The sequence below is a fragment of the Bombina bombina genome, chromosome 7 (assembly GCF_027579735.1).
Source record: "Bombina bombina isolate aBomBom1 chromosome 7, aBomBom1.pri, whole genome shotgun sequence".
NCBI lineage: Eukaryota > Metazoa > Chordata > Amphibia > Anura > Bombinatoridae > Bombina > Bombina bombina.
In genome coordinates, this window is record NC_069505.1 from 454022961 (window position 1) to 454044945 (window position 21985).

Below are 21985 nucleotides of genomic sequence, written 5' to 3' on the forward strand. Positions count from 1 at the left end.
CAGGTGAGTGTGTGTGATGTGTCTGAGGGATACAGAGTACAGGTGAGTGTATGTTTGTGATGTGTCTGAGGGATACAGAGTACAGGTGAGTGTATGTGTGTGATGTGTCTGAGGGATACAGGGTACAGGTGAGTGTATGTGTGTGATGTGTCTGAGGGATACAGGGTACAGGTGAGTGTATATGTGTGTGATGTGTCTAAGGGATACAGGGTACAGGTGAGTGTATATGTGTGTGATGTGTCTGAGGGATACAGGGTACAGGTGAGTGTATATGTGTGAGATGTGTCTGAGGGATACAGGGTACATGTGAGTATATGTGTATGATGTGTCTGAGTGATACAGGGTACAGTTGAGTGTATGTGTGTGATGTGTCTGAGGGATACAGGGCACAGGTGAGTGTATATGTGTGTGATGTGTCTGAGGGATACAGGGTACAGGTGAGTGTATATGTCAGGGTGCCAGGAATCAGACTGAGACGAGAAGTGCAAAAATAATCACACCTTTATTAATAGCAAAAAATAATAAAAAGTCCACAAGTCAAATAACAAGCCAGGAATCAAAACCAGAGCTGGTAGTCAGACAAGCCGAGTCAGGAGCCAAAGCGAGTAGTCAGACGAGCCGGAATCAGGAACAAGGAGAACAGCAGAGTCAGGAACAAGCCAGGGATCAGGAACCAGGAAGGAAGTCAGACAGCCAGGTAATACACAGGAGCTCTCACAAACAGGTCTGAGACAACACAAGGACAAAGCATACTGAACAGAGGCCCTTTAAATAATAAGTGATGACATCACAATTCTGAGACTGCATCCTGTCTCACATGGATGATGTAAACCAGTCTGGCCATAAAAGGAAGTGCAGGAAGTGAGCAGCATCCCCCACAATGCACCATAATCAGGAAGAGAGGTGAGTAAAATGGCTGCCAGCAGCACATGGCAAACAAGTCAGGAAAAACCCTGACAGTACCCTCCCCTCAACGACCCCTCCCCCGCGGGAGGACAAAAGGCTTATTGGGGAAACGGGCATGGAAGGCACGGAGGAGGGCGGGAGCATGAACATCAGAGGAGGGAACACACCGTAGCCCCTCCAATGAACCAAATACTGTACGCGGCCCCTGGACATACGAGAGTCAATAATGCTGCTGACCTCATACTCCTCATGGTTGTCAACAAAGATAGGACGGGGACGAGGCAACACAGTGGTAAACCGATTACAAACCAATGGTTTCAAGAGGGAGACATGAAAAACATTGGAGATGCGCATTGCAGGAGGAAGGTCAAGAGCGTAGGCCACAGGATTGACCCGTCGGAGTATTCGAAAAGGACCAACATAACGGGGAGCCAGTTTATTGGAAGGCACACAAAGGTTCAAGTTGCGGGAGGACAGCCAAACTCTCTCACCAACCTGGTAGGAAGGTGCAGGCAGACGCCTACGATCAGCCTGGAACTTTTGGCGCTGCATAGAACGATGAAGGCAATCCTGAATCTGCACCCACGTGGAACGGAGTTGCCGGAGATGCTCCTCCAAAGCCGAAATACCCTGAGACATGAATGAATCGGGCAACAAGGATGGTTGAAACCCATAATTCGCCATGAATGGGGATAACTTGGAGGAAGCATTAATAGCACTATTACGAGCAAACTCTGCCCAAGGTAACAGTTCAGACCAATTATTGTGGTGATCTGAGACATAGCAACGGAGGAACTGTACCAGAACTTGATTAGACCGTTCCGCAGCCCCATTGGATTGAGGGTGATATGCCGAGGAGAAGGAGAGCTGGATCCCCATTTGAGCACAAAAGGAACGCCAAAATCTGGAGACAAACTGGCTACCCCGGTCCGACACTATCTACTTGGGTAACCCATGTAAACGGAAGACCTCACGGGCAAAAATTGAAGCAAGCTCCTGAGCGGTAGGCAACTTCTTCAAGGGAATGCAATGTGACATTTTAGAAAAACGGTCAACCACCATAAGGATAACAGTATTGCCATTGGAAACAGGGAGCTCGACAATGAAGTCCATGGAAAGATGTGTCCAAGGACGCTCACCATTAGCAGTAGGTTGAAGAAGACCCACAGGAAGATGTTGAGGAGTCTTATTCTGTGCACAAACTGAGCAGGAGGCAACATACGCAGTAACATCAGAACGAAGACCTGGCCACCAAAATTGTCGAGTGACAGACCAAATCATTTGGTTCTTGCCTGGGTGACCTGCGGCTTTAGGATAGTGGTAAGTGTGCAAAAGTTTAGTTCGAAGATTCTCAGGAACAAAACACTTACCACTAGGTTTCTCAGGAGGTGCATTGGTTTGTGGAGCCAGGATCTCCTCCCCCAAGGGAGAAGTCAAATTAGTATGTATGGTAGCCAAAATATGATCAGGAGGTATAACTGGAGTAGGTACAGACTCCTCCTTGGACAGAGGTGAAAATTGTCGAGAGAGGGCATCAGCCCTAACATTCTTACTACCAGGCAGGTAGGAGACGACATAATTAAATCGAGACAAAAATAGCGCCCATCTGGCCTGTCGGGGCGACAAACGTTTTGCTTCAGATAGATAAGTTAAATTCTTGTGGTCAGTAAGAATGAGCACTGGCACGCTAGTACCCTCAAGAAGATGCCTCCATTCCTTAAGTGCCAAAATTATGGCCAGTAATTCCCTGTCGCCAATTTCATAATTGCACTCCGCTGGAGACAATTTCTTAGAGAAGAAACCACACGGATGCAAGGAACCGTCAGGCGTAGGACGTTGAGACAAGAGGGCACCTACTCCAGTCTCAGATGCATCGACCTCAAGAACGAAAAGCAGGACAGGGTTAGGATGAGCCTGAACTGGAGCAGCAGCAAAGGCAGTCTTAAGACTATCAAAGGCCTCAATGGCAGTAGGTGACCAATGGAGTGGATCATTCTCTTTACGAGTCACGTCTGTGATAGGTTTGACCAAGGAAGAAAAGTTTTTAATAAACTTTCTATAGTAATTGGCGAACCCCAAAAAACGTTGAATAGACCAAAGACCAACTGGGCGAGGCCACTGCAGAACTGCAGATAACTTGTCAGGATCCATAGAGAACCCTGCAACGGAGATAACATAACCTAGGAAGGTTACTTGAGTCTGATGGAACTCACATTTCTCAAGTTTACAAAACAGGCCGTTCTCACGTAGTCTCTGAAGAACCCGTGTAACATCAGAACGATGAGCCTCAAGTGTGGGTGAGTGTATGAGGATGTCGTCTAAGTACACCACAACACACTGTTGCAACATATCTCGTAGGACATCATTAATAAATTCCTGGAAAACCGCAGAAGCATTACATAGGCCAAATGGCATTACAAGATACTCATAATGCCCGCTCCTGGTGTTAAATGCTGTTTTCCATTCGTGGCCCTCCTTGATCCTAACGAGATTGTACGCTTCTCTCAAATCAAGCTTAGTAAAGACCGTAGCTCCCTTGAGGTGGTCAAAGAGTTCCGTAATGAGCGGAATAGGGTAAGCATTCTTAATGGTAAGACGATTAAGACCCCTATAATCGATGCATGGTCTTAACTCGCCACCCTTTTTCTTCACAAAGAAGAAGCCAGCCCCTGCAGGAGAGCAGGATTTGCGGATGATCCCCCGCGACAGAGCATTGGAAACATACTCCTCCATAGCACAATTCTCTGCAACAGACAGAGGGTAAACCCGGCCCTGAGGAGGAATGGCTCCGGGTTGCAGGTCTATGGCACAATCGTAAGACCGGTGAGGCGGCAACGTACCGGCATGCACCTTGTCAAAAACGTCTAGGAACTCTCGGTACTCCTCTGGCAATGGAGATACTGAAGAAGTGCACAAGACTTTAACTGGTTTCTGAAGACAAGTGGAAATACATTGCGGAGACCACGACAAAATTTCGGACCTGCGCCAGTCGAGACTGGGATTGTGCTTTTGGAGCCAGGGATAACCCAGAACAACCGGAAAATGTGGAGAGTTTATCACCTGGAACTGGAGGGTTTCAAGATGGAGAGCCCCAACAGCCATGGACAACGGAGCGGTTTCGTGAGTAACGAGTGCGGGCTGAAGGGGCCTGCCATCAATGGCCTCAATAGCAAGCGGAACGGACCGAGGCAAAACAGGAATGGAGTGCTTCGATACAAAAGCACTGTCAATGAAATAGCCCACAGCACCGGAGTCAACAAGAGCCTGGGTGACTATGGAGGAGTTCACCCAGGAAAGGACAACCGTGACCAAAGGTTTCTCCTTTAGCGGTTCCGGGGACAAGGATAAACCACCTAAGGTCTGCCCCCGACAGGACTTTAGGTGTGAGCGTTTCCCGGCCGTGTAGGACAAGACTTCAAAAGGTGGCCCTGTAACCCACAATAGAGGCAGAGCCCCTCCCTCCTCCTAAAGGCCCTCTCCACCGCGGAGAGATGTGTGAATCCCAACTGCATCGGCTCAGCAGTACCTGGTGACTCGGGACCAGGAGGCATGGGAGGAGAGGGAGGCATGGGTGGGAACGAACACGTAGGAGACAACAGTACAGGAGGCTTCCGCAAGCGCTCCTTGAAAGAAGACCTCTCACTTAGTCTGATGTCAGTTAGGATCAAAAAAGACACCAATGCCTCGAGATCCTCTGGTAAATCTCTGGCAGCAACTTCGTCTTTAATCGCATCAGAGAGCCCATGAAAGAAGGCGGCAACAAGGGCTTCATTGTTCCAGCCTACCTCTGCTGCAAGCGTACGGAACTCAATGGCATACTGAGCAACAGATCTTGTACCTTGCTGAATGGACATGAGTAGTTTAGCAGCAGAGGAGGAGCGAGCTGGAACATCAAATACCCTTCGAAAGGAGGCCACAAATTCAGGGTAATTTGAAATCACAGGTTTATTAGTCTCCCACAAGGGATTAGCCCAGGCAAGAGCTGTGTCAGAGAGTAACGAGATAAGAAATCCCACCTTAGCTCTGTCAGAGAGAAACGCCTGAGGTAACATCTCAAAGTAAATGCCCACCTGGTTCAAAAACCCTCTGCACTGATTAGGATCGCCTCCATATCGCTGAGGTAGAGGTGCAGAACCAGACATGCTCCAGGTAGGCATAGGTGCAGCAGCGGAAACAGGAGCAGCCATAACTTGCGGGACACTTTGGTCCAAATGTGCAGTGCGAGTCAGCAGGGTTTGCAGGGCTAGTGCAAATTGATCCAAGCGGTGATCCTGTTCATCCATCCTGGAAATTATGGCAGGTAAAGGTGGATTATTAGCACCATCAGGATTCATGGTCCTTGCGTAATGTCAGGGTGCCAGCAATCAGACTGAGACGAGAAGTGCAAAAATAATCACACCTTTATTAATAGCAAAAAATAATAAAAAGTCCACAAGTCAAATAACAAGCCAGGAATCAAAACCAGAGCTGGTAGTCAGACAAGCCGAGTAAGGAGCCAAAGCGAGTAGTCAGATGACTATGTGTGTGATGTGTCTGAGGGATACAGGGTACAGGTGAGTGTATGTGTGTGATATGTCTGAGGGATACAGGGTACAGGTGAGTGTATGTGTGTGATGTGTCTGAGGGATACAGGGTACAGGTGAGTGTATGTGTGTGATGTGTCTGAGGGATACAGAGTACAGGTGAGTGTATGTGTGTGATGTGTCTGAGGGATACAGGGTACAGGTGAGTATGTGTGTGCTGTGTCTGAGGGACACAGGGTACAGGTGAGTGTACGTGTGTAATGTGTCTGAGGGATACAGATACAGGTGAGTGAATGTGTGTGATGTGTCTGAGCGATACAGGGTACAGGTGAGTGTATGTGTGTGATGTGTCTGAGGGATACAGGGTACAGGTGAGTGTACGTGTGTGATGTGTCTGAGGGATACAGGGTACAGGTGAGTGTATGTGTGTGATATGTCTGAGGGATACAGGGTACAGGTGAGTGTATGTGTGTGATGTGTCTGAGAGATACAGGGTACAGGTGAGTGTATGTGTGTGATGTGTCAGGGATACAGAGTACAGGTGAGTGTATATGTGTGTGATGTGTCTGAGGGATTCAGGGTACAGGTGAGTGTATATGTGTGATGTGTCTGAGGGATTCAGGATACAGGGGAGTGTATGTGTGTGATGTGTCAGAGGGATTCAGGGTACAGGGGAGTGTACGCGTGTGATGTGTCTGAGAGGTGCCATATATATATATATATATATATATAGATACACATGATTTACTTGCAATGTATAGTTTTATAAAAAAATAGTTTGTATGTATAAATGAGTGGTTATAAAGGAACCTTTAGAGTTGTCCGCAAAATAAAATCAGTTCTGTGAATTATTTATCATTTTCATCAGCTAGACTCAGGACCATTGATGTTTTGCTTTAAAATAAAAAGTCTAATGGAAGAATCCCACTCCCCTTATTTTGTTCCTCATGCCTATGGTTCTATCACATGATCACAATAATCACCTGATAGGGATGGTCTCTTACAGTAAATGCATTAGATAGAGGGAACTGCCCTGTTTCTAGACCAGAAGTCACTAAGTAGATATATAATTCCTAAAGTAATCACCTGTATTTGTTTTGTGACAATATATAGGTTTGATGTGTGATTTGTAATATGAAGAGTAGCACAATAACTGCTTATTCTGCAGCTAGTTCCTTTTTCTGTACAACCAAGCACACCGCTCTTTCTGCTGCATTACTGTAGTTATGTTCAAGTTTTATTCCTGACACTATGGTGTAAATACATTTCTAACACATACCATTTTTTTAATCCAGAATTCATATATTATTAATAATAATTTAATTTACCCTTCCAAAATTAAAAACATAATTTATGTAAGAACTTACCTGATAAATTCATTTCTTTCATATTAGCAAGAGTCCATGAGCTAGTGACGTATGGGATATACATTCCTACCAGGAGGGGCAAAGTTTCCCAAACCTCAAAATGCCTACAAATACACCCCTCACCACACCCACAAATCAGTTTAACGAATAGCCAAGAAGTGGGGTGATAAGAAAAAAGTGCGAAAGCATAAAAAAAAGAGGAATTGGAATAATTGTGCTTTATACAAAAAAATCATAACCACCACAAAAGGGTGGGCCTCATGGACTCTTGCTAATATGAAAGAAATGAATTTATCAGGTAAGTTCTTACATAAATTATGTTTTCTTTCATGTAATTAGAAAGAGTCCATGAGCTAGTGACGTATGGGATAATGACTACCCAAGATGTGGATCTTTCCACGCAAGAGTCACTAGAGAGGGAGGGATAAAATAAAGACAGCCAATTCCGCTGAAAAATAATCCACACCCAAAACAAAGTTTAAATTTTATAATGAAAAAAAAAAAAAAACTGAAAACATAAGCAGAAGATTCAAACTGAAACAGCTGCCTGAAGTACTTTTCTACCAAAAACAGCTTCAGAAGAAGAAAACACATCAAAATGGTAGAATTTAGTAAAAGTATGCAAAGAAGACCAAGTTGCTGCTTTGCAAATCTGATCAACCGAAGCTTCATTCCTAAACGCCCAGGAAGTAGAAACTGACCTAGTAGAATGAGCTGTAATCCTTTGAGGCGGAGTTTTACTCGACTCAACATAAGCATGATGAATTAAAGATTTCAACCAAGATGCCAAAGAAATGGCAGAGGCCTTCTGACCTTTCCTAGAACCGGAAAAGATAACAAATAGACTAGAAGTCTTTCGGAAATTCTTAGTAGCTTCAACATAATATTTCAAAGCTCTAACTACATCCAAAGAATGCAATGATTTCTCCTTAGAATTCTTAGGATTAGGACATAATGAAGGAACCACAATTTCTCTACTAATGTTGCTGGAATTTACAACCTTAGGTAAAAAAGCAAAAGAAGTTCGCAACACCGCCTTATCCTGATGAAAAATCAGAAAAGGAGACTCACAAGAAAGAGCAGATAATTCAGAAACTCTTCTGGCAGAAGAGATGGCCAAAAGGAACAAAACTTTCCAAGAAAGTAATTTAATGTCCAATGAATGCATAGGTTCAAACGGAGGAGCTTGAAGAGCCCCCAGAACCAAATTCAAACTCCAAGGAGGAGAAATTGACTTAATGACAGGTTTTATACGAACCAAAGCTTGTACAAAACAATGAATATCAAGATGATTAGCAATCTTTCTGTGAAAAAGAACAGAAAGAGCAGAGATTTGTCCTTTCAAGGAACTTGCAGACAAACCTTTCTCCAAACCATCCTGAAGAAACTGTAAAATTCTCGGAATTCTAAAAGAATGCCAGGAAAAATGATAAGAAAGACACCAAGAAATATGTCTTCCAGACTCTATAATATATCTCCCTAGATACAGATTTACGAGCCTGTAACATAGTATTAATCACAGAGTCAGAGAAACCTCTTTGACTAAGAATCAAGCGTTCAATCTCCATACCTTTAAATTTAAGGATTTGAGATCCTGAAGGAAAAAAGGACCTTGCGACAGAAGGTCTGGTTTTAACGGAAGAGTCCACGGTTGGCAAGAGGCCATCCGGACAAGATCCGCATACCAAAACCTGTGAGGCCATGCTGGAGCTACCAGCAGAACAAACAAGCATTCCTTCAGAATCTTGGAGATCACTCTTGGAAGAAGAACTAGAGGCGGAAAGATATAAGCAGGATGATACTTCCAAGGAAGTGACAATGCATCCACTGCTTCCGCTTGAGGATCCCTGGATCTGGACAGATACCTGGGAAGTTTCTTGTTTAGATGAGAGGCCATCAGATCTATTTCTGGAAGTCCCCACATTTGGACAATCTGAAGAAATACCTCTGGGTGAAGAGACCATTCGCCCGGATGCAACGTTTGGCGACTGAGATAATCCGCTTCCCAATTGTCGATACCTGGGATATGAACCGCAGAAACTAGACAGGAGCTGGATTCCGCCCAAACCAGAATTCGAGATACTTCTTTCATAGCCAGAGGGCTGTGAGTCCCTCCTTGATGATTGATGTATGCCACAGATGTGACATTGTCTGTCTGAAAACAAATGAACGATTCTCTCTTTAGAAGAGGCCAAGACTGAAGAGCTCTGAAAATTGCACGGAGTTCCAAAATATTGATCGGTAATCTCACCTCCTGAGATTCCCAAACCCCTTGTGCCGTCAGAGACCCCCACACAGCTCCCCAACCTGTAAGACTTGCATCTGTTGAGATTACAGTCCAGGTCGGAAGAACAAAAGAAGCCCCCTGAACTAAACGATGGTGATCTGTCCACCACGTCAGAGAGTGTCGTACAATCGGTTTTAAAGATATTAATTGAGATATCTTTGTGTAATCCCTGCACCACTGGTTCATCATACAGAGCTGAAGAGGTCGCATGTGAAAACGAGCAAAGGGGATCGCGTCCGATGCAGCAGTCATAAGACCTAGAATTTCCATGCATAAGGCTACCGAAGGGAATGATTGTGACTGAAGGTTTCGACAAGCTGATATCAATTTTAGACGTCTCTTGTCTGTCAAAGATAGAGTCATGGACACTGAATCTATCTGGAAACCCAAAAAGGTTACCCTTGTCTGAGGAACCAATGAACTTTTTAGTAAATTGATCCTCCAACCATGATCTTGAAGAAACAACACAAGTCGATTCGTATGAGATTCTGCTAAATGTGAAGACTGAGCAAGTACCAAGATATCGTCCAAATAAGGAAATACCACAATACCCTGTTCTCTGATTACAGACAGAAGGGCACCGAGAACCTTTGTAAAAATTCTTGGAGCTGTTGCTAGGCCAAACGGCAGAGCCACAAACTGGTAATGCTTGTCTAGGAACGAGAATTTCAGAAACTGATAGTGATCTGGATGAATCGGAATATGCAGATATGCATCCTGTAAATCTATAGTAGACATATAATGCCCTTGCTGAACAAAAGGCAGGATAGTCCTTACAGTTACCATTTTGAATGTTGGTATCCTTACATAACGATTCAATATTTTTAGATCCAGAACTGGTCTGAAGGAATTCTCCTTCTTTGGTACAATGAAGAGATTTGAATAAAACCCCAGTCCCTGTTCCAGAACTGGAACTGGCATAATTACTCCAGCCAACTCTAGATCTGAAACACATTTCAGAAATGCTTGAGCCTTCACTGGATTTACTGGGACACGGGAAAGAAAAAATCTCTTTGCAGGAGGCCTTATCTTGAAGCCAATTCTGTACCCTTCTGAAACAATATTCTGAATCCAAAGATTGTGAACGGAATTGATCCAAATTCCTTTGAAAAAACGTAATCTGCCCCCTACCAGCTGAGCTGGAATGAGGGCCACACCTTCATGTGGACTTAGGAGCTGGCTTTGATTTTCTAAAAGGCTTGGATTTATTCCAGACTGGAGATGGTTTCCAAACTGATACCGCTCCTGAGGATGAAGGATCAGGCTTTTGTTCCTTGTTGTGACGAAAGGAACGAAAACGATTATTAGACCTAAATTTACCTTTAGATTTTTTATCCTGTGGTAAAAAAGTTCCTTTCCCTCCAGTAACAGTTGAGATAATAGAATCCAACTGAGAACCAAATAATTTATTACCCTGGAAAGAAAGGGAAAGCAGAGTAGACTTAGAAGACATATCAGCATTCCAAGTTTTAAGCCATAAAGCTCTTCTAGCTAAAATAGCTAGAGACATATACCTGACATCAACTCTAATGATATCAAAAGATGGTATCACCAATAAAATTATTAGCATGTTATAGAATAATAATAATGCTATAAAATTATTATAAAAACAATGCTATGAGAATTGTGATCTGTTACTTGTTGTGCTAAAGCTTCTAACCAAAAAGTTGAAGCTGCAGCAACATCCGCCAAAGATATAGCAGGTCTAAGAAGATTACCTGAACACAAGTAAGCATTTCTTAGAAAGGATTCAATTTTCCTATCTAAAGGATCCTTAAAGGAAGTACCATCTGCCGTAGGAATGGTAGTACGCTTAGCAAGAGTAGAGACAGCCCCATCAACCTTAGGGATTTTGTCCCAAAATTCTAATCTGTCAGATGGCACAGGATATAATTGCTTAAAACGTTTAGAAGGAGTAAATGAATTACCCAAATTATTCCATTCCCTGGAAATTACTTCAGAAATAGCACCAGGAACAGGAAAAACTTCTGGAATAACTACAGGAGATTTAAAAACCTTATCTAAACGTTTAGATTTAGTATCAAGAGGACCAGAATCCTCAATTTCTAATGCAATTAGGACTTCTTTAAGTAAAGAACGAATAAATTCCATTTTAAATAAATATGAAGATTTATCAGTATCAACCTCTGAGACAGAATCCTCTGAACCAGAAGAGCCATTATCAGAATCAGAATGATGATGTTCATTTAAAAATTCATCTGAAAAATGAGAAGTTTTAAAAGACTTTTTACGTTTACTAGAAGGAGGAATAACAGACATAGCCTTCTTAATGGATTTAGAAACAAAATCTCTTATGTTATCAGGAACACTCTGAGTATTAGATGTTGATGGAACAGCAACAGGTAATGTAACTTTACTAAAGGAAATATTATCTGCATTAACAAGTTTGTCATGACATTCAATACAAACAACAGCTGGAGGAACAGCTACCAAAAGTTTACAGCAGATACACTTAGCTTTGGTAGCTCCAGCACCAGGCAGCGATTTTCCAGAAGTATCTTCTGACTCAGCTTCAACATGGGACATCTTGCAATATGTAATAGAAAAAACAACATATAAAGCAAAATTGATCAAATTCCTTAAATGACAGTTTCAGGAATGGGGAAAAAATGCCAGTGAACAAGCTTCTAGCAACCAGAAGCAATAAAAAATGAGACTTAAATAATGTGGAGACAAAAATGACGCCCATATTTTTTTAGCGCCAAATAAGACGCCCACATTATTTGGCGCCTAAATGCTCTTGGCGACAAAAATGACGCCACATCCGGAACGCCGACATTTTTGGCGCAAAAGAACGTCAAAAATGACGCAACTTCCGGCGACACGTATGACGCCGGAAACAGAAAAAAAATTTTGCGCCAAAAAAGTCCGCGCCAAGAATGACGCAATAAAATGAAGCATTTTCAGCCCCCGCGAGCCTAACAGCCCACAGGGAAAAGTCAAATTTTAAGGTAAGAAAAAAATTGTTTTATTCAAATGCATTATCCCAAATATGAAACTGACTGTCTGAAAAGAAAGGAATGTTGAACATCCTGAGTCAAGGCAAATAAATGTTTGAATACATATATTTAGAACTTTATAAAAAAGTGCCCAACCATAGCTTAGAGTGTCACAGAAAATAAGACTTACTTACCCCAGGACACTCATCTACATGTTGTAGAAAGCCAAACCAGTACTGAAACGAAAATCAGCAGAGGTAATGGTATATATATAAGAGTATATCGTCGATCTGAAAAGGGAGGTAAGAGATGAATCTCTACGACCGATAACAGAGAACCTATGAAATAGACCCCGTAGAAGGAGATCATTGAATTCAAATAGGCAATACTCTCCTCACATCCCTCTGACATTCACTGCACGCTGAGAGGAAAACCGGGCTCCAACCTGCTGCGGAGCGCATATCAACGTAGAATCTAGCACAAACTTACTTCACCACCTCCATAGGAGGCAAAGTTTGTAAAACTGATTTGTGGGTGTGGTGAGGGGTGTATTTGTAGGCATTTTGAGGTTTGGGAAACTTTGCCCCTCCTGGTAGGAATGTATATCCCATACGTCACTAGCTCATGGACTCTTGCTAATTACATGAAAGAAATACATATACTGAAGTATCTATAAAAATACATATCTTCCAATTATGTCCACTAGTAATATTACTAGAAATAACAGGCACCTGTCCTGAACCCTGAGGCATTCTTCTAGATACTATCTATATTTTAGCCAATATTCTACCTGGAAACAAACCTGATATAATTACACCACCCACAGTAAAATGCCATGGCCTGCATGGTGGAAAATGAAAGATGTATATGTTAACAGCCACACCTCTCCCTTTCACATGGTGCACACTTTCTGCATAGCTATATACCAATAATATTCTTCTTCCTGGCTATTCATAGCACCAAGGTTCATTGCTGTATTCTCTCCAACTGTTGTGGATGTGAAGTTCAGTTTGCTGTTGTGAGTGTTAACCTCTTAATTGCTTAAGTGTCTTACAGGCAAGTAAAGGTTAAAGCTTTACTTTTTAGCAGTTGTATTGTAATCATTTAATTGACCTGTATATAATATATTTGTGTGTTTTATAATACAACTCTCAACAAATTCACCAATATTGAAGCTTCAAATGTGGATTTAAAATATAATTTAATTTTAAAATCAGCATACAAAAATAACTAAATTTAACAATAGTACATATGTATTTTTCCTCTAAAAAAGTGAATAAAATAGTTAAAACAATAATAATAATGGAAGTAGCTCAGATAGAATTTCCCAAATAATATGAGAAAAAGAAGCAGATCTTGAGGTAAAATTGTGTTTCAATGTAGACAAGTTCTATTCAGATCCCAAAACTGCTTAGTTAAGGTACTAAACAATCACTCAGTTCCTTACTAACATCCAGGATCACTGGGTTATATCAAACAAAATAGCAATAATTAACCCTTTACCATCTGGACTTATTTGTCTATATCGGAACTGTAAACAAGTAAAAATTAAAATAACGCAATCTTTCATGCAATCGCGTCATTTCAATCATGTGATCGGGTCAGGGAGTAGTGTCGATGATGCTAGGCATGCCATCCAGCCCACATCCCATTTACGAAGCGGCTATGGCTTCAGGACAGCCAAACAGCTAGAACGCTCCACGCCGTCCTAACGGCGTTAACGCCCATCAAAGTTAGGATGGCATGGAACGTCCTACCTACGGAAAAGCATTAAAAGTACACTTAAGTAAATATTTAACTTTCATGATTCAGATAGAATATGCAATTCCAATTTACTGTAATTATCAGATATTCTGTTCATACACTTTATGAGTCACCCAGCTCGTGCTCAGCATGTGGAAGAATTAACTTTGTATACTTATACAAATCTGATTTGCTCATACCCTCACTCACTGTAGCCCTGATACATTTTCCCTTTATTTATTTTTCACAGATCGATCCATCAGCTTGGATATTCTTAGCGAAGGCCAAATAGCATCTTCATGTGCTGAATGTGGGAAACACTTTACCCGGCTATCACATCTTATTACTCATCAGAGATTTCACACAGGAAAAAAAGTATTTTCATGTTCTCAATGTGAAAACTACTTTTCCTGTCAATCAAGTCTTCTTAGATATCTGAAGATTCATACAGGAGAGAAACCATTTTCCTGTTCTATATGTGGAAAATGTTTTAAACGACAATCAAATTTGATTTCCCATCAAAAACTACATTCTGGGGACAATACATGTTCCTGTTCTATTTGTGGAAACTCTTTTACTCTTCAACCAAGTCTTATTAGACATCTGAAGATTCATACAGGAGAGAAACCATTTTCCTGTTCTATATGTGGAAAATGTTTTAACCAACAATCAAATTTGATTTCCCATCAAAAACTACATTCTGGGGACAATACATGTTCCTGTTCTATTTGTGGAAACTCTTTTACTCTTCAACCAAGTCTTATTAGACATCTGAAGATTCATACAGGAGAGAAACCATTTTCCTGTTCTATATGTGGAAAATGTTTTAAACGACAATCAAATTTGATTTCCCATCAAAAACTACATTCTGGGGACAATACATGTTCCTGTTCTATTTGTGGAAACTCTTTTACTCTTCAACCAAGTCTTATTAGACATCTGAAGATTCATACAGGAGAGAAACCATTTTCCTGTTCTATATGGGGAAAATGTTTTAACCAACAATCAAATTTGATTTCCTATCAAAAACTACATTCTGGGGACAATACATTTTCCTGTTCTATATGTGGAAAATCTTTTACTCTTCAACCAAGTCTTATTAGACATCTGAAGATTCATACAGGAGAGAAAGCATTTTCCTGTTCTACATGTGGGAAATGTTTTAACCGACAATCAAATATGATTTCCCATAAGAAAATTCATATAGGACAAAAGGCATTTTCATGTTTAGAGTGTAAGAAACAGTTTAACCGGAAATCACTTCTGATTAAACATCATAAAATTCATACAGGAGAGAAAGCTTTTTCATGTTCTAAATGTGGGAATGTTTTAACTGGCATTCAAACCTAATTGAGCATCAGAAAATTCATTCAAGAGAAAAATTATTTTCATGTTTAAACTGTGGGAAATGTTTTAACCGTCAATCAGAATATGTTAATCATTAGAAACTTCATACAGGAGAGAATACATTTTCATGTTCTGAATGTGGAAAATGTTTCAACTTTCAATCGAGTCTTAGTAGACACCTGAAGATTCATACACGAGAAAAAACATTTTCCTGTTCTGAATGTGGAAAATGTTTTATGTGGAAATCAAGTCTTGTTTCTCATCAAACAAGTCATACAGGACAAAAAAAAAATTCTTGTTCTGAATGTGGGAAATATTTTTCCTGTCAGTCAATTCTGATTAGACACCAGAAAATTCATAAAAAGAAAAATGTTCCTAATGTAGAAAATGGTTCAACCAGTATTCAGAATTAAGTGCAAACCCTAGAACACAGAGGAAAAAAAAGGGATACAATTTTTTCTTGCATGATTCAGATAGAGTATGCGATTTTAAACAACACTCTAATTTACTCCTATTATCAATTTCTCTTCGTTCTCTTGCAATCTTTATTTGAAAAGCAAGAATGTAAGTTTAGGAGCCGGCCCATTGTTGGTCCAGCACCTGGGTTCCGCTTGCTTGATTGGTGGCTAAATGTAGTCACCAATTAGCAAACTCTATCCAGGGTGCTGAACAAAAAATGGGCCGGCTCCTTAGCTTAGATTCCTGATTTTTCAAGTAAAGATAGCAAGAGAACAAAGTAAAAGTGATAATAGGAGTAAATTAGAAAGTTGCTTAAAAGGGACACTATATTCAAAAAAATTCTTACATGATTCAAGTAGAGAATACAATTTTAAACAACATTCCAATTTACTTGTATTATCTAATTTGCTTCATTCCTTAGATATACTTTGTTTAAGAAATATCAATGCACATGTGTGAGCCAATCACACAAGGCATCTATGTGCAGCAACCAATCAGCAGCTACTGAGCATATCTAGATATGCTTTTTAGCAAAGAATATCAAGATAATTGAGCAAATTAGATAATACAAGTAAATTAGAAAGTTGTTTAAAATTCTATGCTCTTTCTAAATCATGAAAGAAAAAATTTGGGTTTTATGTCCCTTTTTAAGATCGCATGCTCTAAGACAATATTTGGGTTTAGTATCCCTTTAATGTTAAACTAAGTGAGCTCTTTGTTGGAGGGAAAACAGCATTTGTTTAAATGTCCATTTATGTAATATATTTTTTTTATTGCAGTCAATAAAAACTACCCTATACAACCCAGTGTTTTCCTGAATAAAACACCCTTTGTTTTGTGTGAGTCTGAGCATTTCTGTCTAAGAGTTCCTGGTGCTGTGGTCTGGTTGTGACCCACAATTCTTTGCTACAGACCTTGTCTGTTATATACCACTAGATCTTTTGTCTTTTCCTGGAATTTCAAGCAATCCCTTTGTGACGAGACCAATCTCTCCACTGTGCATTGGAGGGCCTGTTATGGAACATTCTTTGGGATGGAGGTACATGGGCTTAAGGATACCCAGAGACTGCATGGAAATATGGAATTTTATATGCTGGACACCACATGTACTTTCATAACTCTGTCTTATGTCTATGTCACCCTGTATCCATAAATACAGGATGGGTACAGGGTGTGAGTGCCCCTTGTGGGAGCAATTGTGACTCTATAAGCCAAGTGAGCATAAAAGACTTTATAGCTAATAAGAACTGTTCCTATATTCTGTAATAAGATGTATTCTATGTATGTTTCAGATTTGATTGTGTCTCAGGAGTCTGTCTGGGTAAACTGATTGTGTTTTTGTGTGATTATGTTAACTAGACTGGCCAACATCAGATTGTCTGAGTAAACTTTCTTTCCTAGTTAATTAACTTAATATGTTAATCTGTTTTACCTGTGAATAGACAATTGTTAGAGGTTTGATGCATTGTTCATATGTTTGCTTTACTGTTTAACCAATGCCCTATGTAACCTGAAGCCAGGGTGTATAAATATGTGTGCTGCTTTTAAATAAACTATTCATTTTGCTGATATCTGTTGGACCCTCACCATGGAGCTTTGACTCATGCTTGGGGAGAGGGAGTGGGGAAATTTACTGTATGCTGCCTGTGCCTCTGCCCTTTTATGCCAGGGTTATACCGTTACAATTGGTGGCAAGCGACGGGATTGTTCCCACAGCCAGAAGGACAGCTACAGGAGACACCATTCCGTGGATTTACAAGTTGGGGCAACGCATGTCCCAGTATAGCGACCCAAAAAGCAACAGAATGGAACCAGCAGTGTTATATGAGGAGGATGACCTGGATGGCCGCGATGCATTAAGGAAAGGCATCTGGTACCAGACCCTGGATAATGTACAATACCAGCAGGGTAAGAGTCTCCCCAGTGAAGAGCAGCGGTTGCAGAAGCAAGTGGCCCTGCGGATGCCCTTCCTGGGAGAGCAGCCCCTGGAGGAATGGGTGAAGGAACTAGAGAACCGGGTATGGCAGGAGCTATGGCTGGAGGATGCCTACCAGGCGCTCTGGTGGTATATGGCACAGTATATACCCTGGACAGCCGAGCATGACAAACCAGAGGGAGAGGAGTTTGATGGTCCTGGCTTGTTATGGGAGTCCTTTGCAGAGCCTGACTTTGGGAGCCCTGCGCAGACCAGACTTCAGGACATTTTCTATGAGAGGGAGGCTAGGCATGACTGGGCTGACCCCCATGAGGTAGAGCCAGACCTGGCTCACTTAGCAGCCCTGGAGTGGGAACTGGAGCAGGACTACAGAGATCTCTTCCACTCCATTGGGAAGGCTCAGCAGGACAGCAAGGTGAAAGACCCAGATCCAGACCCATTCAGCTGGGAAGATATTGTGGAGATTTACTGGGAAGGACCCCAGGTGGCCGGTGGAGATGGGACCGAGGTCTCTCTACCGGTCCTGCAGGGAATTGGGAGCCCAGACTCCATTCCCCAGCGGCAGGCTGAGTTACAGGGGGCTGAGACAGTTGGTCCTGTCCCCCAGCAGCAGAGGAATATGCAGGGAATTGGGAGCCCAGACTCCATTCCCCAGCGGCAGGCTGAGTTACAGGGGGCAGAGACAGTTGGTCCTGTCCCCCAGCAGCAGAGGAATATGCAGGGAATTGGGAGCCCAGACTCCATTCCCCAGCGGCAGGCTGAGTTACAGGGGGCAGAGACAGTTGGTTCTGCCCCCCATCAGCAGAGTGAGATGCAGTGGATTGGGAGCCCAGTCTCCATTCCCCAGCGGCTGGAAGTATGTATGGGAGAGGAGCTTGTTACCCCCTCTCCCCAGCGGCAGCTTAACGCACCAGGGGGAGACAGTAAGCCCCACAACCGTGCAGATGGGACAGTGGTCTCTGCACTTACAGCACAGGGGGTAGGGACAGTTGGTCCTATCCCCCATCAACAGGGCTGTTTAGCCAAAGGGGAGACGATTGGTCTCCCCCTCCAGCAGCACAGTTATGTATCTAAAGGGGAGACAGTCGGTCTCTCCCTCCAGCAACCAGGCTCCCACCAGGCTACTTCCATGGTAGTGCTGGCACCTGGGCAGAGTACAGCTGGTCTCTGCCCACCTCGCAACCCACCAATTCAGCGTTCCAGTCCCCCACACAGCTGTGGTGAGGCACCTGGACATGGACAAGTTTTCCCTGTACTCAGGTGTAGTAACCATTTATTGTGGGTGGGCTGTACTACAAATTGTGTTTTATGGGTGGGTTGCTGGACTAACCAGGGCACTGACCGGCAGGAGGTCAGATACCCTGTTAGTCTGTTTGGAAAAGGGGAGAGATGTGACGAGACCAATCTCTCCACTGTGCATTGGAGGGCCTGTTATGGAACATTCTTTGGGATGGAGGTACATGGGCTTAAGGATACCCAGAGACTGCATGGAAATATGGAATTTTATATGCTGGACACCACATGTACTTTCATAACTCTGTCTTATGTCTATGTCACCCTGTATCCATAAATACAGGATGGGTACAGGGTGTGAGTGCCCCTTGTGGGAGCAATTGTGACTCTATAAGCCAAGTGGGCATAAAAGACTTTATAGCTAATAAGAACTGTTCCTATATTCTGTAATAAGATGTATTTTATGTATGTTTCAGATTTGATTGTGTCTCAGGAGTCTGTCTGGGTAAACTGATTGTGTTTTTGTGTGATTATGTTAACTAGACTGGCCAACATCAGATTGTCTGAGTAAACTTTCTTTCCTAGTTAATTAACTTAATATGTTAATCTGTTTTACCTGTGAATAGACAATTGTTAGAGGTTTGATGCATTGTTCATATGTTTGCTTTACTGTTTAACCAATGCCCTATGTAACCTGAAGCCAGGGTGTATAAATATGTGTGCTGCTTTTAAATAAACTATTCATTTTGCTGATATCTGTTGGACCCTCACCATGGAGCTTTGGCTCATGCTTGGGGGGAGGGAGTGGGGAAATTTACTGTATGCTGCCTGTGCCTCTGCCCTTTTATGCCAGGGTTATACCGTTACACCCTTCATCAGTTAATAGTCTGATGTGACCGTCTGCAATCAGTTGTGGATTTGCATAAATCTGCTTTTCCTTCTGGCCAGTTGTAATAATATTATGGAGAATATCTGTTGTCAAGAACAGTTAATTTAATAAAAAATCACTCCTAATCTAATTTGTTTAAGACTATAGATCTGCTGATTTGTAAGATCATAACCGATTGATATCAGAGCTCTTGTGAGGCTAAAAGCAGCTACAGATCTTTATACTTTATAGCACTGTTGTGATAAAGCTGTCATATTAGAACACATATGTGTGTGTATGGGCTACTAGGTGGCACTGCAGGATTATAAATACAAGTTGTAGATTACAGTTTACTGAACTAAGATATTATTCTTGCCTTTATAACTGAGTTGCTGTCACAATATACACTAGACTCTTCTGGCTCACTGCCCACACTAGTAATAATCTTATGCAAGTGAGAGACATTATTAAGCTGTTTTACTTACTTCTTCTACAACTAGATACGACTGATCCAATCATTTAGACCAGTTTCCTTGGACCATTTTGCAGATGCTCATTAAAGCAAAACATTAAGTAAAACAGCACCAGGATATCTTGTTTTCACTTGGTGGAATATATAATAAATCTATGTACAGGAGAGTAACACAGCACATCACATTTACTACTAATTCATCTGACATTATTGTAAACTACATAACATACAAATGGTGCCGATTCTGAATAATCATAAAGATTTAATACTTAAAGGGACATAAAACCCAATTTCTTTTCTATGATGAGTCCATATGATTTGCATAACTTGGGATATAATTCCCGCCACTATGAGGAGGTCTAGAACCCATACAAAGCTTTTAAACCCTCCCACCTCTCCTCAGTTTGTTCTTGGCCTCTAAGGGGCAAGATGAAGGTAGAGATGCTCTTCGGATTATTGTTTTATTTATTTATCATATATATTGGGAGCTCAAACCTGTGAGACCAATCATCCTTATCGGTATTCATCCAAGGAAGATTTCAGAGGAAACTTTGTTGACAGTTGGATGACCCTTTAGCCTCTCCCTTAGGGAATACAGGTATCTCCTCACAAATCCTCTGCAGTACATATACTAGCACTGGATGGGCTTTCTACTGGATCTGCAACTTATCATCATGCTAGTAAGCTAAGTGGAGAGGTGCCTCAGGCACTATATAGCCCAAAATCTATTTGCAGATACTTGTTTTGTGCAGGTAAAGCATAGCTGGGGACTCAGGATTCATCCCTGCAGTTATTTTTGTCAATGTTTATTCAATTTAAGGGTGTCCTGGTACCCTATTAAGGGCCAGATTAACAGTTATGCGCGAGCGATAAGAGGTTTATTGTGGCTGTGCTCCTTGGGGTTTTCGCTCTTATTGCAAGTTGAAAGTAAACGCAATTGATTGAGCGCAATTCAAGTTAATGTGTTTCAGGTTTGCGCGACCTCAGCACTCTGGTTAACTGCTTTGAAAAACAAAAAACTCACAAAACACATGAAAAATACATTTATAAGTAACGAACACTCACAATAACACTAATAAAAAAAAAAAATTATGGGGGGCGTGTCTAAGCCGCGGCCATGCTAAGTTGCAAAACCTTGAAGCTCTGTCTACAACTTTATTATCTCTATACTTCTCACCCTTCATCAAAATTTCATACAATTACTAAGGAGAAGACTCAATTAGATAATACTAATTTTATTGAGATCTGACAAGCAGAAGAAGTTAACCAGACTGCTCAGGATCGCAGGCGGCTACACCACCTTACCAACCCCCCCCCCCCCCCGGCTAGGCGATTAGCCGGGTAGAGCAGTTTTAACCTGCTATTTCTAACACGCTGTCACTTTCTTCTATAAGGTATGACGAGTCCACGGATTCATCCTTTACTTGTGGGATATTATCCTCCTGCTAGCAGGAAGTGGCAAAGAGCACCACAGCAGAGCTGTCTATATAGCTCCTCCCTTAGCTCCACCCCCCAGTCTAAGCCTACTCTAAGTACTAGGAAGGGTAAAGTGAAAGAGGTGATAAAATAAAGATATGGCGTAAATATCTTTATTGGTGCGAATCCAAAGGCTACTCATGGAGTAAGATCAGGATTCCTAGGATTTTGTCCTTTCTCCAAGAAGGATTGGAGAAGGGGCTATCAGCTAGTTCCTTAAAGGGACAGATATCTGCTTTATCAATTCTACTGCACAAGCGTCTGGCAGATGTTCCAGACGTTCAGTCGTTCTGTCAGGCTTTAGTTAGAATCAAGCCTGTGTTTAAACCTGTTGCTCCGCCATGGAGTTTGAATTTAGTTCTTAAAGTTCTTCAAGGGGTTCCGTTTGAACCTATGCATTCCATAGAT

General features: G+C 41.8%; 1 protein-coding gene across 1 annotated transcript in view; it reads left to right on the forward strand.

The window, feature by feature from the left end:
* Window positions 1-15136, forward strand: part of LOC128636429 (gastrula zinc finger protein XlCGF26.1-like) — a 33404-nt gene extending 18268 nt beyond the window's left edge. Inside the window, exon 3 of the mRNA XM_053689444.1 lies at window positions 14037-15136. Coding sequence (XP_053545419.1) covers window positions 14037-15136 — 1100 coding nt within the window. The remainder of the gene's footprint in view (window positions 1-14036) is intronic.
* The last annotated feature ends 6849 nt before the right edge of the window (window positions 15137-21985 follow it).